The following is a 17298-nucleotide window of genomic DNA, read 5'->3' as shown; positions in this document are numbered from 1 at the left end:
CATATGACAGAGCCGAGCAATGAAAATGGGAAGCATATCACAGCCAAAGTCAGAGCTGTTACAGCAGGGCGGTACAGTTAATTCCCCAAGAGAAGCTGTTAACCTGGCGCTCAGTATACAGGATATTCGTTCAAGTTATCTTTAAAGGGTAATAATTTTTGCAATAAACACTTTTTAAAAACTCATTTATCTACACTTTTTATTGCCAATAGGCTTTCATTAAGATTGATTTTAAGAAATCCTCCAAAGTCCATGATTCCAGATAGAAAACTAAAACTCCGTATACACACAAAAAAAATTACTGGTAACAGGAAAAAAGTGAAGGTATATAGAAAATTAATTCTTTATTTTGATGACTATAAAATGCCATCAGAAGCAAAAATAAGATTGATGAATGATATGTTTATAGCAGGAGAAACAGAGATGAGTCGGAAGATTGGGGAATATACTCTTGTGAGATTATTTTTTAAAGGATTTCTTTTTATTTGTGAATTACGTATATTGTCTCTGGGTGTGTCTACGCACCTGGGTGCAGTGTCTTCAGAGGCCAGAAGAGGTCGTCATAACCTATGAACTGGAGTTACAGGTGGCTGTAGTCTGTGTAATGTGGCTGCTTTTAAGATTGCACTACACAATCTTAACCATCTCTCCAGTTCCCTTTTATGAGATTTTTAAAGCCCAATTTCAGAATAGTTTCTATTGAGTGACCTGAAACTGGAACATTCTGTGTGCTTGCTTTTTCAGGTTTAAATACTGAAGCGAGAGTGAGGTGAAGGCAGTGCTAAATGATGATCAGCCCAGAGGCAGCAGGAAAGGATGGAGATCAAATGGGATTGGAGGAAGAAAAGGCTGAACAGTGCCTTTTGATCGAACTCTACCCATGGTCATGCTGCACACGGTATTGGATCATTAGAGAATTAGGCTGGACATCAGCATTAAAATGATGAGGAGAGAAAATTCCTATTCTTTTAAAATGGTCATAACAGAATGAGAACATAATACTTCAAAAGTCATGGGGCCACAGCTACAGCTGGACTTTGTTTCCTGTGTGTGACACTCCTGCAAGGAAGAAGAGTCTCGAGTCATTTATCTGAACATCCACATTACGCACCAGGACTGACACCAACAGGTGACCTAAGGAAGCAATAAAGACAAGAGGAAAATGGATGCAATAGAAGATAGAGAAGTAAGAGAAAGGCAATTAAGATAAAAATCGGTACAACAATAAATTACTGTGTTTTATATAACTGTTATTCTTAGACATTGAATTCATAGTTGTGAAGTTTTCTACACATGAAATAATATCAGGTTTAATCATATATCCTCACTGGACAATTTTATCAAATTCACAAATCAGTGGCATCAATCCTTCCAACTTAGAGTGCCATCAGTACTCTGCTACTCAAACCGCATGGAGCTGTCATAAAAACAAATGTAAAGACAAGCAAACAATCCTCATAAATGAGATGCAAGTAGTGTAAACGAGATATTAGCATGTGGATTCCAGCGTTGTGTAAGGAAGCTAATAAGTCATGACTAACAAGATTCCTTTGGGGAGCGCTGGGCCTGTTTGCATTTGCAAAAATTCAGCAATGTACTTCAGTAGATTGTAGGAAAGAAGCCATCAGATTATCTCAAATACCAAAAAGAAAAAGGCTCTTTGGCAGAATTCAACATGCATTTATGATTGGGGGAAAAACAGTTGAAATATTTGGTAATTCTTTATGTTGATAGAGAGAAGTACAAATCCTCAGGTGAACATGACATTGAGTGGTGGACCAGGAGACAGCATCCAGCTAAGAGCAGGGTCAAGGCAAAGTTTCCCAGCTGATGGGCACTGTGAACACACACACTCAGGAAAGCACACAAAACAGTGGCGTAAAGTAAAGCCCTATCTGCAAACACAAGTGCATAGGTAGAAATCTCAAGGAATTCACTGGAGAAGACCTGTCAGAACTAAGAAAATGTGTCACAGTCACAAGATCCAAAAATCAATGTCAAGAGTCAACTATATTTCTTTAATCATTAATGACTGAAGACTGACTGATTAAAAATCTAGTTCTTGAGAAGGCTGAAAAATGGCTCAGTTACTAAGAGTGCCTGCTGCTGTTAAAGGACTGGAAAATTTACATCTGGCAGTTCATAACCACCTGTAACTCCCATTCTGGAGAGCTGGCGCCCTCTTCTGATCTCTCTCTCTCTCTCTCTCTCTCTCTCTCTCTCTCTCTCTCTCTCTCTCTCTCCAACTGAACTTATCCATACCTGGCATTCTTATAGGCACAAAAATACATGGCTAGATAGGTCATAGGCCTGGGGGAAGAGCTACTACTACTATTCTCCCAAATAGACATGATTTAATATTATTTAATATTAAATAGTTTTTAAACTGACCCCTGTTGATTTATTGCTACACCCTCAGATCAATGCATCTCTCAATCTTCATCATAGATGCTTCTTCTTGTATTAGGTGGCAACCAACACAGAGACCCATAGCTGGTCAATGTGCAGAGAATAAGAGACTCTTACTGAAGTGACCAACCCCAATGGGCCATAAATGTCACATGCTTCCTCCTTAAAGGTTGGGGGAATATTCCAGGAAGAGAGATTGGAAAGAGTCTAACAGCCAGAAGTGGTTGGGGAATTCAAGGAAACAGTGTTTTCTGGACACAGTAGGGCAGAAGCACACACAAGCTCAGGGCAATTGTGAGAACATGTATAAAACTCACACGAGCTCGAGCCAGACAAAATCCCAACAAGAAGGATGTAGGCATGAAATCCCACACTTGCTGAGGAGCTGCTGACGTTTGTCAGCTGCTGGGAAAGGCGGGGTCAGTTTTCTCTAACTGTAGAACTTCTGGTATATTGACCATACTCCAAGGCAGGACCCACACATAACAGTAGTTGGCCAACATAAACTAGACATTAAAAAGGGAGAGGAGAGGAGAGGAGGGGAGAGGGGAGGGGAGAGGTGGAGGAGGAGAGGGGGAGGCGGAAGGGGGGGGGAGGGAGAGGGAGAGAGAGAGAGAGAGAGAGAGAGAGAGAGAGAGAGAGAGAGAGAGAACACAATGACACAACGTTGGATGGGTAAGGAGGTCTGGAAATTTGGGAAGATGATGAATATGATCAAATTACACTATATGAGATTCTCAGAGAATTCCTAGAAATATTATTTTAAAACATCTAATTCTTAGAAAAACAGCAAAATGCACAAAATACATAGAAAGTGTACATAGAACAAAACACACGCTAAGTCTGTGTGCTGATGAATCAATGGTAGAGCTGCTGGAAGCCAAGATGATCTTGTGGACCAGCATCCATCTGTTCTCCTGGGCTGGGAGACTTCGCTCCTATGACATGTAGGTTTGATATGATCCTGACAGAGACACAGTACAAATATTAGTTTGTTATCTTAGAAATCACTAAGATGGCTATAAAAATGTACATGAAAAGGTACAGGACTCTGTGTTGCCATAGCTTGAAAAGAAGAAAGGAATTGACAACGACTCAACTATGGGATTTCAAGCACCATCTTTGCTACAAGTAAAAGTCAATAAGCAATAGATGGGTGAAATGAAGCAGGGAGTAGAAACAGATCCATGATCTGAGGCCAGATGAGATCTGACAAAGTTGAAAAGGGTAGAGTAAGAAGAACACTTTAAACAAAGTTCAATGCTTTGGATCACTGGAAGCAGACAGGAAAAGCTCCTCCCTACCTCACACTGTGTTCAGAAATAGACTCCAGCAGGACTGCAGCTCCAACGTAAACTCGGAACTTGCACAAGGTAGAATATTTCCAGGAAGCAGAAGTAAGAATGGCGTGATGTTATATGAAGAATACATGCTTAGTATTAGTTATGACCTCATGTGTATGCTCCACATGGGTGAAGTGCAAAACTTTTCTTCATCAAAATTGAAAACTGTTTAAAAATATTCTTTGGTCCTGAAGAGTTACGAGTACTTGATGCTCTTCCAGAGAACCCAGGTTCTATTCCCGGCACCCACATGATGGCTCACGGCCACCTATAACTCTAGTTCCAAGGGCTATGATGATGCTTCTGACCTCTGTGGCCACCAAGCATGCACAGGGCACATGGGCATACATGCAGCCAACACACCCACCCACATAAAAATAAGAAAAGAAATATCTCAGAGTACACATTTATCAGGGATGACCTTTCAAGTGACTGTCCCCCACAAACTGTGAAACCAAAGAGGGCAGGGATGCTGCTTGGTTTCCGATGTGTTTTCAGTCTCCAGGGCACTGCCTGGCATGCAGGAGCCCCTGCAGTGTGTGAAAGAATGGATGCACAGAGAGGTTACTGGGAGCTGATGGGCCTTGGAGACCCAAGTTGAGTGCTGGCTCTACAGTTTCTTCTGGCACCCAGCGTAGCCACTGTTGCTCTCCCCATGGTTAGTCATTTCTCTTGAGAGAGTGCACTCGTGGCCATGGTCACTTCCCACAATACCCACGTTTGCTCATCGCAACTTTCCTGGGGGCAGGAATGGACAGGAGTAAGGGGTGGGGACAAGAACTAAGTGTGTGGTGGCCTTATGTCTCCCAATTTCCTTACTAGTGATAGAGTGAGATTTCTTTAGAGCCTGCCTCTGCCTCTCAAGTGTGAGCTCCCCAAACAGGAAAATGTGAGTTCGTCTCTACTCTCAAACACTTAGCATAGGTAGGACAGGAAGCCATGATAGGAAGGAACAGCAATGGCAGTTTCTGTGCATCAATGGTGGCCACCTTCCAGGCACAACGCTGTGAACTTTCCTCAGTTCTGGCAGGACATCCCCACCAATGCCCACTGTGCTGGTTTGAATGGAAATGGCCCCATAGGCTCACATGATTAAATGCTTGGTCTCCAATTGGTAGAACTGTTTGGGAAGGCTTAAGATATACGTCCTTGCTGGGGGGAGATGTGTCACTGGGTGGCCACTGAGGCTTCAAAAGCCCAGGTCATTCACAGTTAGTTCTCTCTCTCTGCCTTGTGCTTGTGGATCAAGGTGTGAGCTCGAAGCTACTGCCTGCTCGCATGCTCCCTACCATGATGGCTGTGGATTCTTAATCTTTGCAACTGTGAGTCCCCAGTTAAATGCTTTATTTAATAAGTTACATTGGCTATGATGTTTTGTCACGGCAGTAGAAGCCTAACTAAGGCGTCAATTGAGGCCCACTGTACCCACCACCAGCTGCCCCATCTCCTAGAGTTGGAAGCTAAGACCAGCTGGAAGTTTTCCAGTTAGCATCTCCTGAGGCTCGCCTCAAGGGGCACGTGATGTGCATTATTTGGATACTGGGAGTCAGGCCCTTACTCACTTGGTCTGCTTCCTTTCTCTCCGACTTTTTCCTGTTCTTTCAGCTAGAGCAGAATGGGCTCTCGAAGCTTGCAATGCTGTCTTGCTCCTTAGAACAGACCATTCCCTCAGCCTCCGCTCTTTTCCCTGTCTTTATCCAATGAAACGTGCTCTCTGCATCATCTTCTGCAGGAGAGTGCCCATGAAGAGGCCATCTCCCCCTCCCTGGACGAACTGCTTCTCCTCATGCCTCTGACTGACTGCGATCTCCACACACTTGCATGCCCCCTCTCCCTAGGCCTGAGCTCTAAGGATCAGGAGGTCTATCTTTTTTTGTCACCTTGTGCTTCCCTCAGAACCATGCCTTCTTCACACTCCTAAACGTTTGCTGAGGAGAATTCCTTCTGTTCTCCTCATATTAATGAATTGGAGAACCCTGGGTGGCAGCTGGGACATTTCTGACTTCTATTCTGATACATTTTACAGAGTTTTCTTCCATTCAGTGGACAATCCCATGTGCTTTGTCAATGAATGAACATTCAGTTATGGGCAAATATTCTTCTAGAGAAATCTTTGTGTATCACCTTCCAGGACCTTAGTCATCAGCCTGCTCTGGAAACCACACTTAGAGCATTCTGGGAACTTACTACCAGGCTTTGGAAGCAAACAGCTCCAATGAGGGAAATCAACAAACCATCCCTTGGCATTGGGAGTTCAGAGCTTTTAAAACCATTGGGGTGAGCTCTAATGAGAACCCTGAAATCCACAGCTGCCCTTGCCTGACCCACTGTCCCTGGAGACACAGCCATTTGGAGATCACCCTCCAAAGCCCGGGAACTTCTCTCCTGCACCTTTGCTCATTAATTCAGGCCCGACTCTAATTAAGACACCAGAAACCCTGAATCTTACATACAGCTGTGACGATAAACTGACTCTTGTTGGAGAAAGATCAGCTTTTTAGAATAATGACTCAGTGTCCAAGCTTGGTACAGAGATGGGAGCTTAGGTTTCAGATCCAAAATGCTTCAAATCCCATCTCCCTCTCTAAGCCGCTGTGTGACCTCAGGCAGACTAATGGACCTCTCTGGACCTCAGACTCCTTGTATGTAAAACAAGGAACTGTCAGTGGATACCATGAGGATGAAACATAATGATGATGCACACACAGTAGGACCACAATCATCATGTACACAGCTGAGGCTGCTGAGGTGTAACCAGATGGCCCCTCACAGTTCTCCCTCCCTGAAGGGAAAGAGCCAGGACCCAGGGGCTTCATTCACTTAAGGGAGGCAGAGACAGTGGGCAAAGGGGAGTCTCAGGGAAGCCTTCTATTTTTGCCAGTATTTATTGTCAATTCTTACTTAAGTTTAATGTTAATTAATTCAGTGACTTAAATGTTGAATTCTGGGAAGAAAATCACATAGGTTTTTATTCTATAGCCAGGATAGCTTTGACCGTGCGATGCCTCAGCTTCTGTCTTCTGACTAGTGAGATTCCAGGCACAAACTGCTAGAGCGAGAGCGAGAGTGAGCGAGAGGAAGAGGAGGAGGAGGAGGAGGAGGAGGAGGAGGAGGAGGAGCAAGAAAAGGAAAATGGAGACAGAGGAGGATGATTCTGATCCTGGGTCAATTTTATCTTGTCTAGGTGGGCAGTTTTTATCTTTATTAATTGGCAGTGAATTTATTCTGTGGATGTATTGTAGCTTGAGAATTTAACATATACATCTAATTGTTCAACTACAAGTTTCTAGAGCTACAGGGGATGTGACCAAAGTTCCTGGCGGGCAGAGAGTCTCAGAACTGTCTCAGTTCTGGGAAACCGTGTTAGGTTTTAGAATGCTTGGGGCTAGTGTGGTGTGGTGCCACACTAGAATGGCCTGCAGAACTCGATGTGTGTGTCAGGTGTGGTAACAACCCGCCAAGGGGACGGCGTGTGAAAGCAGCTGGCAGAGAAACAGTCAGAGCATGTGGCTTCCTTGGATTGGCAAGGAGTGAGAGCACTCAGGAACCAGTAGCCACTGATCCATTTTTAATTTTTACTGCATCGATCAATCATGGTAAGATCACCATGTGGTGATGTCTATAGAGTAAGAAGCAGAGAGGAACCCCAAAGCAGGTAGTGAGGGGCCCAGACTGGCAGTGCATAAACCCCAGTCCTCAACACCTGACCGAGAACAGCAGAGTTGCCCGCTTCGGTATGGCAGAGACAAAGGAGGTGGGTGTTCCCTTCTAAAAAAAAATGTCTGAAGGAAAACTATTAATGACTGTCCTCCTGGTGACAAGGTGCCTGACAGATGCTGCCTAGAGAGGCAGGGTTTGGTTTAGCTCAGTCATTGTGGGGAAGGCATGGCTGTATCGCAGTGGTAAGACCTGCAGCATCTATGGCAGAAGGAGGGTGGGGCAGCTGGCTGTCATCTCTGTAGACCACCAACTGGAACCCTGCTGAGTTATGGCTGCCAGGGCAGGCTCCTGAGTCAACCCAGCTAGGCCCCAACTTCCCAGGGTTCCAAAGTCTCTCAAAACAGTGCTACCAGCTGGGGAACAACCATTTTAACATGGGAGCGTGTGAGGGACAGTTCATATTCACCCTGTAAGAGTAAGAGGGAGACACACAATAAAGCAGGAGAGAAAGCGGTGGGCAAAAGGAAGTCAAGGTAGAGATGGGATGGAGGTCAACACTAGGCACTCACAGCCACGATGATGCCTCTCTATCTCCTTCCCTCTCTCCCTCCCCCCATCCTTCCCCCTCCCTCATCCCTCTCTCCCTCCTTCCCTTATTTTCTCTCCATTCTCTTTCTCTTGGTGCTGGGGGTCGGACACAGAATCTCAGGCATACCAGGCAAGTGCCCTGCCACTGAGTCACCTCCAGCCCCTGCATAGGTTCTAGTACACCTCCCACAGAGAGGGGGCTGAATCTGAAGTGAGGGGAACTCTCCTGAATCGTGCCATCTTCTAATAGTAGTTCAAGAGATCATTTCACTTAAAAGACAGGAACAGAAAAGTAGCAGAATGAGCAGACGGGGAATCTTACATAAAGGCACACAGAAAGACCTGCCAATGAAAATGGAGAGCAGCCTGGACACTCTGTGGCAGGCTGGGCCATTGACATTCCACAGGAAATCAGGTCTCCTAGTACCCATTCCATGAAGCCCCCATCCCAGGGTTGGTCATGTGACTGTCTTTGCCCAATAGAAGCTTGGAAAATGCGAGAACGTACCCCAAGCAGTAGTACTCAGCATGTAGAGACTGCTGGCCATCTTGAGAGGCTGCCACCAGGTGGAGAAGCTTGTCAGGCCCCTTGATATCTTGAGTTGACAACTGCTGACGTCATTAAGAGGGCCAAAAAAGGCAAAATAAAGCCTGCACCAGAAGGCACACAAAACCAATAGACTGCAAGCGGGGACTTAAAGCAGATAGAAACAACACTCTTTCAGAAAACCAGGACTGGGAGTCAAGATGGCTCAACAGGTAAAGACTCTTGTTGCTAAGCCTTAGGACTCAAGTTCAATCCCTGGGACTCATATAGTGGAAAGAAAGAACTGATTGGAAAGGTGTCTGTGGTGGTTTGTATATACTCGTCCCAGGAAGTGGCATGATTAGAAGCTGTGGCCCTGTTGGAGTAGGTGTGGCTTCGTTGGAGTAGGTGTGTCACTGTGGGTGTGGGCTTTAAGACCCTCATCCTAGCTGCCTGGAAGCCAGTATTCTGCTAGCAGCCTTCAGATGAAGATGTAGAACTCTCAGCTCCTCCTGTACCAAGCCTGCCTGGATGCTGCTATGTTCCTGCCTTGATGATTATGGACTGAACCTCTGAACATGTAAGCCAGCCCCAATTAAATGCCCTTTTAAGAGTTGCCTTGGTCACGGTGTCTGTTCACAGTGGTAAAACCTTAAAACAGTGTCCTGTGACCTACACACACACACACACACACACACACACACACACACACACACACTCAAAAATACAATTATCATTTTTTTGAAAACAATCACAAACAAATTTGAAAGAAAGTGACAGCAACTGAAGATTATCAGAGAAGACTCAATAGGTGTCCTTGACAATGCAACCTGAAATAATATGAAACAGTGCTTCCGTAAGAATCCCCAAGAGAAAAATAGCTGCAGTCTTGCAAGGACAGACAAACATGTGCTCAATAGAGACCCAGAATGACCAACACTAAGGCCAAGTGACATTCTGGTGACATTACTCGATTCTTTTGAGAGAGGACAGCAAAGTTTTGTTCCTACCTGTTGCGAAACAATATTCTAGAAAACCAGGGAAGAAAGGATTGGAAATGCCCCTTGCTACAGAGGCAGGGATCCTGCTAGGACAAGTAGAACCCTGGCTGGGATGTGAGAAGTTAACAAGGGTACACTGAGAAGATAAGAGAGGGAAATCCAGGATGCTCACCCATGTAGGGCTTTGTGCCAGCCATGGAGGAAGCCTTCTCAGTTCCTTTCAGGACTGTGGCGATGTTGAAGTCCGTGATGTGCACATGCCCTGCAGAGAGAAAAAGCAGTTAAACAGCTGTAGATGTCTGTGCTCTCTCCCTGTGTGAGAGGCTGTGGTCTGCGCAGGTAACAGACACCAGGCCATATGTCCATTAATAAGTAGTCTCTGTGTCTTCTGCATTTGGTTTAGGTGTGAGCTCATCGCTGTGTGCATTTTATCTGCGTGATTATGTTTGTGTTGCTGGGCCGGATGACACATGGATGGATTTATATTTATATTTATATATTTATAGTTAACACATACTGATCTGGAGATGGATGGTCAGTCTGGGTGACACTCAGGAGAGCTGTGAGGGGTTGTGATGGGGAGGGTGCGGCAGAAGCTCAGGCTACGGTTTACTGTGGTCGCTGGGCTCTTAGCATTGAACTTGATGGACTAGAGGGAGAGGGCTTAGCTTTTCATCCAACCTAACATTACGGCAGCAGATGGGACCTGAAAAGGATGAGGGCCCTATGATATAGAAGCTTGAAAAATAAGGGAAGAAAGAGAGGGAGGAAGGGAGGGAAGGAAGGAGAGAGGGAGAGAGAGAGAGAGAGAGAGAGAGAGAGAGAGACAGAGAGACAGAGAGACAGAGAGAGAGAGACAGAGACAGAGACAGAGAGACAGAGACAGAGAGACAGAGACAGAGAGACAGAGAGACAGAGAGAGACAGAGACAGAGACAGACAGAGAGAGAGACAGAGAGAGAGAATGGGAGGGGACAGGGATGTGAGGTTCGGGTAAAAGGAAGGAAGATGGGAGGGAGGAGGAGAATCCTGTGGGGTCAGCACTGGCTGCAGGAGTTTTTGGCATGTGAAGAAACTTGCTCCAAAGGACTTGAGGGACAAAACCTGCACATGGTTGGTTACATTTCTCTCAGTTTCCACACCATGTAGAAGTGGCTTCTTTGCTGTTTTAGAATGAGGCGCTTGGATGCAGATAAGAGAGCACAAGGAGAGCTTGCTTCGTGGGTACATGAAGGTCACCTGCTGGAGCAGGTGCAGTGAGACCTGGGGGAGGGTGTGCGTAAGAGGCATGCCCAAAGCAGTCAACCACGGTGGACAGAAAAAGCAACACTGGCCTCAGGCACCAGCCCAGTACCCAAAGCACGCAGCTGCCAGCACAAATGTACAGCAGAGCTGCGGGCTCCATCACAAGCACTCCGGCTCCCCCAACCCCTGGGGGAGAAACAGTACTTATACTGGTTTCTCAAGGATGAGGCTAACTTTGCCAGGCAGGTCCTAGCTGGATGCCGGGGTGGGAGGGTTGGGGGGTGGGGAGGTGTTGTCTTCCAGCCAAAATCAGGCAACAGCGCCCTCCTTGTTTTCTTATTCCTTAGGTCAACAGGCAGATTGGTTCACCCTCCTGTGTGCTGTGGGCTGTGTGTGGAAGGCAACAGGTATTTTGTTATAGCAACAAGAGGAGGAAGTAATAAGTAGTTATCGAACTAAACTGAGGATGGGTCACAGCCTGAAGGGGAGGGGGGTCAGCCTGCTTGACCCCTGGAGTAAGTAAGGGTGCTGTTGGCAGAAGGAACCACCAGGGACCAGCAAGGAAGCCAGAGGGTGAGCGAGAGTGTTAAGATTGTCAGAATCAAAAATGGAGTTGCTTCTGCCAAACCCAGGTAGAGTTGAACATGTCCTCATACTTACTGGCCTGATAAACAAACATCTTTGTAGTGATTCTGCCAAAAATCAACATTGTTTTAATCCCTCTACGGGATTAACCATTAGCTCACACACAGCTTGCTTTTTTTTTTTTCTTTTCTTTTCTTTTCTTTTTTTTTTTTCGGAGCTGGGGACCAAACCCAGGGCCTTGCACTTCCTAGGCAAGCGCTCTACCACTGAGCTAAATTCCCAACCCCCACACACAGCTTTCTTAAGGCACAACTTTGTACCAGAAAGCTTAGGTCATCCCCCAGCAACAGCCAGCACATGGCTCCCTGGCAGGAGAAGCCTCTGGAGCCACTGAACTTGTTCTAGAACACCTGGCATGTGTCTCTCCTCCCAGTGTGTAGGTAGGTGTTCCCCCTTGCCTCCAGCTCCCTGGTTGTTTCTACAAACCACCATAGCCTATGTATTATGTTCTAGATCAGTCGCTAGCCGATTTCCTTTAAAGTTTTTGTTTACGTTAATGACAGGGAGAAGGCAGAGCGTGGGTAAGCTGTGTTGGATCCGCACGGCTCTGGGAACAGTGGGTCTTGTTCTCCCTGAAAAGGTTTGGACCTGATCAGACTGGATTTTGGCTGTCACTTTGGGTCCCTGGTGTGAGTGGAGTATGTGGGCCAGGACAAAAGCAGGGAAAGAGGGGAACGGTTCAGAAAACGCAGTTGCATTGCAGTGTGAGCTACATGGGGACTGCACAGCTGCTGTGTAGACTTCAGAGTATGTGGCCGTCCTCAAACCTCCTGGGAGAAGGGTGTTAGTAAGTCTTACATTTTATTTTAAAAAGTATTTACTACTACTACTACTACTACTACTACTACTACTACTACTACTACTACTACTGTGGTGAGGGGCACACATGCAACGGTGCACACATAAAGGTCATAAAACAACTGTGTGGCGTGAGTCTCTGCTTCTGCTCTTACATGGCTTCCTGGGATCAAACCCAGGTCATGATGTGTGTATTCAAGCGCCTTTAGTGAGGAGCCACCTCACCTGTCCTCCCTCTATTTTCTCCTTCAAGAATGACACTTGGGATGCACAGTATAGCAGCTGCATGTATACATGCAACGGAGCCCTGTGCTGCTATGCTATCCCACCACCACCACCACTTCGGAGTCCAGTCAGCTGCACCTGAGTTACTTCTTTCTGGCCCCTAACTGAAGAACCCTGGTCAGCCTGGAATCAGATGCCTTATAGCGTGTGCACAGTGGGCAACACACAGCAGACTTCTACTTCTGCTGTCCCAGTGTGCGCTAAATAATGACTTGTGACTTCCTATTGAGCACCCTCTGATGGCTGAGTTAAGATGTGAAAATTAGTGTTCATCAAGTTTTCCTAGGAAGTTCTGGATAGCACAGAGCACAGATGAACTGGGCATCAGGTTTCCTGTTTCCAAAACACCCAGACCTCCAAGGTCATTGTGGGAGACCCCTACTAGCATGGCTCTAACGAGGGTGTTATCATCAGTGATCAATCCTCCCAGCCTTACTTGCACATTCTATATTCTGACATATTTCCCTCTCTTATTTGAGAATGTGTAGAGCCATCTCAGTCTCCAGCTTCTGTCATTGAAGGAGCTGCTCCCTCCTCTGTCTGAAGTACTCCCTACTGCTCCCTCTTCTGCCTGGAAGACTTCCTGCTGCTCCCTCCTCTACTTGGAGGACTTCCTGCTGCTCCCTCCTCTACCTGGAGGACTTCCTTTCCTTCTTCAAAGCCTGGCCCATGAGTTCTGTTATTGATAGACTTGAGTTCAGCAGAAAACTCACTCATGTAGGGGATGCTTTCCCCAAGTCTGTGTCCATTTGTCCTACTGTAACAGAATGCCAGCAACTGGGTGTCTTACTGTATATACTCCTCATATTTCGGGAAGTCTGAGGTCAGGTACCAGCATGGCTGGGTTTAGGGCAAGGACTCCTGATATGATTTAAATGAGTGTGCCCCTGTGTCTTAGTTATTCTTTCTTGTTCCCATGACCAAATGCCTGACAAGAAACAACATTAGGGGGGAAAGTTTTACTTTGGTTCACAGTTCAAGAAGAATATGGGGTGGGCAAAAGAGATCTGAGTGGCATACCTGACGACACTACAATAAAGAAATATGTGGACAGTTCCCTGCACCCAAATCCCATGGGGAAGAGAGTGAACCACCCAGGAGTACAGACATCCTGAGGCCACAGGACAGACTGCCACCTCTGCATAACTTGGCACACATCCCTGGTCCAAAGGGAAACTGCAGGGTGCCTCTGGACACAGGGATATAGGATCAGACAGCCGCCGGACCCATGATTCTGGTCTGTGCCCAGAACCAAACTGATCTGGCCAAATAGCTCCCTGCACCCAAATCCTGTGGGGGGAGAGAACTGGACCCTCAGAAGTGTGGATACTCCTGAGAAGTCAGAGGAGAATACCCTCTGCCCACAGTCCAGACCCAAGAGGGAATCTCATACTGACAACTGTGCCTGCTGGGTGCAAGGACCTACACGAGCAATCAGGGAGCAGGATTCTTTGATTCCTGCCCACGCCTAGAGCTGGAAGACAGTCTCCAGGAGCACCACCACAGCTGAGAGCAGAGCACCTGTTCTCAGGAAAGGCTGAAAGAAAACAGGAAAACAGTTCTACAGGAGCTGACACAGAGGCCTACAGCAGGGCCAAGTCCCTCTCAGAAACAGCAAAACAAGCAAACACCAGAGACAACTTGATGGCGAGAGGCAAGCGCAGGAACCTAAGGAACAGAAACCAAGACTACTTGGCATCATCAGAGCCCAGTTCTCCCACCAAAGAAAATACTGGATATCCAAACACACCAGAAAAGCAAGATTTAGATTTGAAATCACATTTTTTGATAATGATGGAGGACTTTAAGAAAGACATAAAGAACTCCCTTAGAGAAATGCAGGAAAGCACAAGTAAATAAGTAGAAGCCTTTAGAGAGGAAACACAAAAATCCCTGAAAGAATTACAGGAAAACATAACCAAACAGGTGAACGAATTGAAAATGGAAATAGAAACAATAAAGAAAGCACAAAGGGAGACAACACTGGATATAGAAAACCAAAGGAAGAGACAAGAAGCCATAGATACAAACATCACCAACAGAACACAAGAGATAGAAGACAGAATCTCAGGGGCAGAAGATTCCATAGAAATCATCGACACAACTGTCAAAGACAATGTAAAACAAAAAAAGCTCCTAGCCCAAAACATACAGGAAATCCAAGACACAAGAAGAAGATCAAACCTAAGGATAATAGGTATAGAAGAAAGTGAAGACTCCCAACTTAAAGGACCAGTAAATATATTCAACAAAATCATAGAAGAAAACTTCCCTAACCTACAGAAAGTGATGTCCATAAACATACAAGAAGCCTACAGAACTCTAAATAGATTGGACCAGAAGAGATATTCCTCCCATCACATAATAGTTAAAACACCAAACGCACAAAATAAAGAAAGAATATTAAAAGCAGTAAGGGAAAAAGGTCAAGTGACATATAAAGGCAGACCTTTGAGAATTACATTAAACTTCTCACCAGAGCCTATGAAAGCCAGAAGATCTTGGACAGATGTCATACAGACCCTAAGAGAACACAAATGCCAGCCCAAGATACTGTATCCAGCAAATTTTTCAATTAACATAGATAGATAAACCAAGATATTCCATGACAAAACCAAATTTATGCAATATCTTTCTACAAATCCAGCCCTACAAAGGATAATAGATTTTTCATCTGCAACACAAGGAGAGAAACTACACTATTCAGAAAGCAAGAATATAATTTCTGCAATGAAACCAAAAGAGAGACAAACAAACATAATTCCACCTCTAACAATGAAAATAACAGGAAGTGACAATCACTATTCCTTAATATCTCTCAACATCAATGGACTCAGTTCCCCAATAAAAAGACACAGACTAACAGACTGGATACATAAAGAGGATCCAGCATTTTGCTGTATGCAGGAAATACACATCAGAGACAAAGACAGACACTACCTCAGAGTAAATGGCTGGAAAACAATTTTCCAAGCAAATGGCCCAAAGAAACAAGCTGGAGTTGCCATTCTAATATCAAATAAAATTGTCTTTCAACCAAAAGTCATTTAAAAAGATAAGGAAGGACACTTCATATTCATCAAAGGAAAAATCCACTCTCAAGATGAGAGTTCAAAATGAACTCTCAATCCTAAATATCTATGCTCCAAATGCAAGGGCACCTATATTCATAAAAGAAACCTTACTAAAGCTCAAAGCACACATTGCACCTCACATGATAATAGTAGGAGATTTCAACACTCTCATCACTGGAAAGATCATGGAAACAGAAATTAAACAGAGACATAGAGAAACTAACAGAAGTTATGAACCAAATGGATTTAACAGATATTTATAGAACATTCCATCCTGAAATAAAAGGATATACCTTCTTTTCAGCACCTCATGGAACCTTCTCCAAAGTTGACCATATAATCGGTCACAAAACAGGCCTCAACAGATACAGGAGATAGAAATAATCCCATGTATCCTATCAGATCACCATGCACTAAGACTGGTCTTCAATAACAACAATAATGACAGAAAGCCCACATATACATGGAAGTTGAACAATGTTCTACTCAATGACGACTTGGTCAAGGAAGAAATAAAGAAAGAAATTGAAGACTTCTTAGAATTTAATTAAAATGAAGATATAATATTCCCAAACTTATGGGACACAATGAAAGCGGTACCAAGAGGAAAACTCATAGCTCTAAGTGCCTGCAAAAAGAAACAGGAGATATCATATGTCAGCAGCTTGACAGCACACCTAAAAGCTCTAGAACAAAAAGAAATAAATAAACCCAAGAGGAGAAGAAGTCAGGAAATAATCAAACTCAGAGCTGAAATCAACCAAGTAGAAACAAAAAGGACTATACAAAGAATCAACAAAACCAGGAGCTGATTCTTTGAGAAAATCAACATGATAGATAAACCCTTAGTCAGACTAACCAGAGGTCACAGACAGTGTATCCAAATTAACAAAATTAGAAATGAAAAGGGAGACAATAACAGAATCTATAGAAATTAAAAAAAAAATCAGAAGCTACTACAAAAGCCTATATTCAACAAAACTGGAAAATCTGGAGGAAATGGACAATTTTTTAGACAGATACCAGGTACCAAAGTTAAATCAGGAACAAATAAACCATCTAAACAACCCCTTAACTCTTAAAGAAATAGAAGCAGTTATTAAATGTCTCCCAACCAAAAAGAACCCAGGTTCAGACAGGTTCAGTGCAGAATTCTATTAGACCTTCATAGAACACCTCATACCAAAACTGTCCAAACTATTCCACAAAGTAGAAAAAGACAGAGCACTACTGAATTCTTTCTATGAAGCCACAATTACTTTTATATAAAACCACACAAAGACTCAACAAAGAAAGAGAACTTCAGACCAATTTCCCTTATGAATATTGATGCAAAAATACTCAATAAAATCCTTGCAAACCGAATCCAAGAACACGTCAAAAGATCATCCATCATGATCAAGTAGGCTTCATCCCAAGGATACAGGGAGGGTTTAATATATGAAAATCCATGAATGTAATCCACTATATAAACAAACTCAAAGATAAAAACCACATGGTCATTTCATTAGATGCTGAGAAAGCATTTGACAAAATTCAACACTCTTCATGATAAAAGTCCTGGAAAGAATAGGAATTCAAGGCTCATATCTAAACATCATAAAAGCAATATACAGCAAACCAGTAGCTAACATCAAACTAAATGGAGAGAAACTTGAAGCAATCCCACTAAAATCAGGGACTAGACAAGGCTGCCCACTCTCTCCCTACTTATTCAATATAGTA

General features: G+C 44.4%; 1 protein-coding gene across 1 annotated transcript in view; it reads right to left on the bottom strand.

Moving 5' to 3' along the window:
- Window positions 1-17298, bottom strand: part of Stk32b (serine/threonine kinase 32B) — a 238002-nt gene that overhangs the window by 28663 nt on the left and 192041 nt on the right. Inside the window, 1 exon segment of the mRNA XM_032916591.1 lies at window positions 9700-9789. Within this exon segment, the coding sequence (XP_032772482.1) occupies window positions 9700-9789 (90 nt within the window).

This window comes from Rattus rattus, chromosome 11 (assembly GCF_011064425.1).
Source record: "Rattus rattus isolate New Zealand chromosome 11, Rrattus_CSIRO_v1, whole genome shotgun sequence".
NCBI lineage: Eukaryota > Metazoa > Chordata > Mammalia > Rodentia > Muridae > Rattus > Rattus rattus.
Note: the sequence above shows the minus strand (reverse complement) of the source record. Positions and strands in the feature narration are given on the sequence as shown.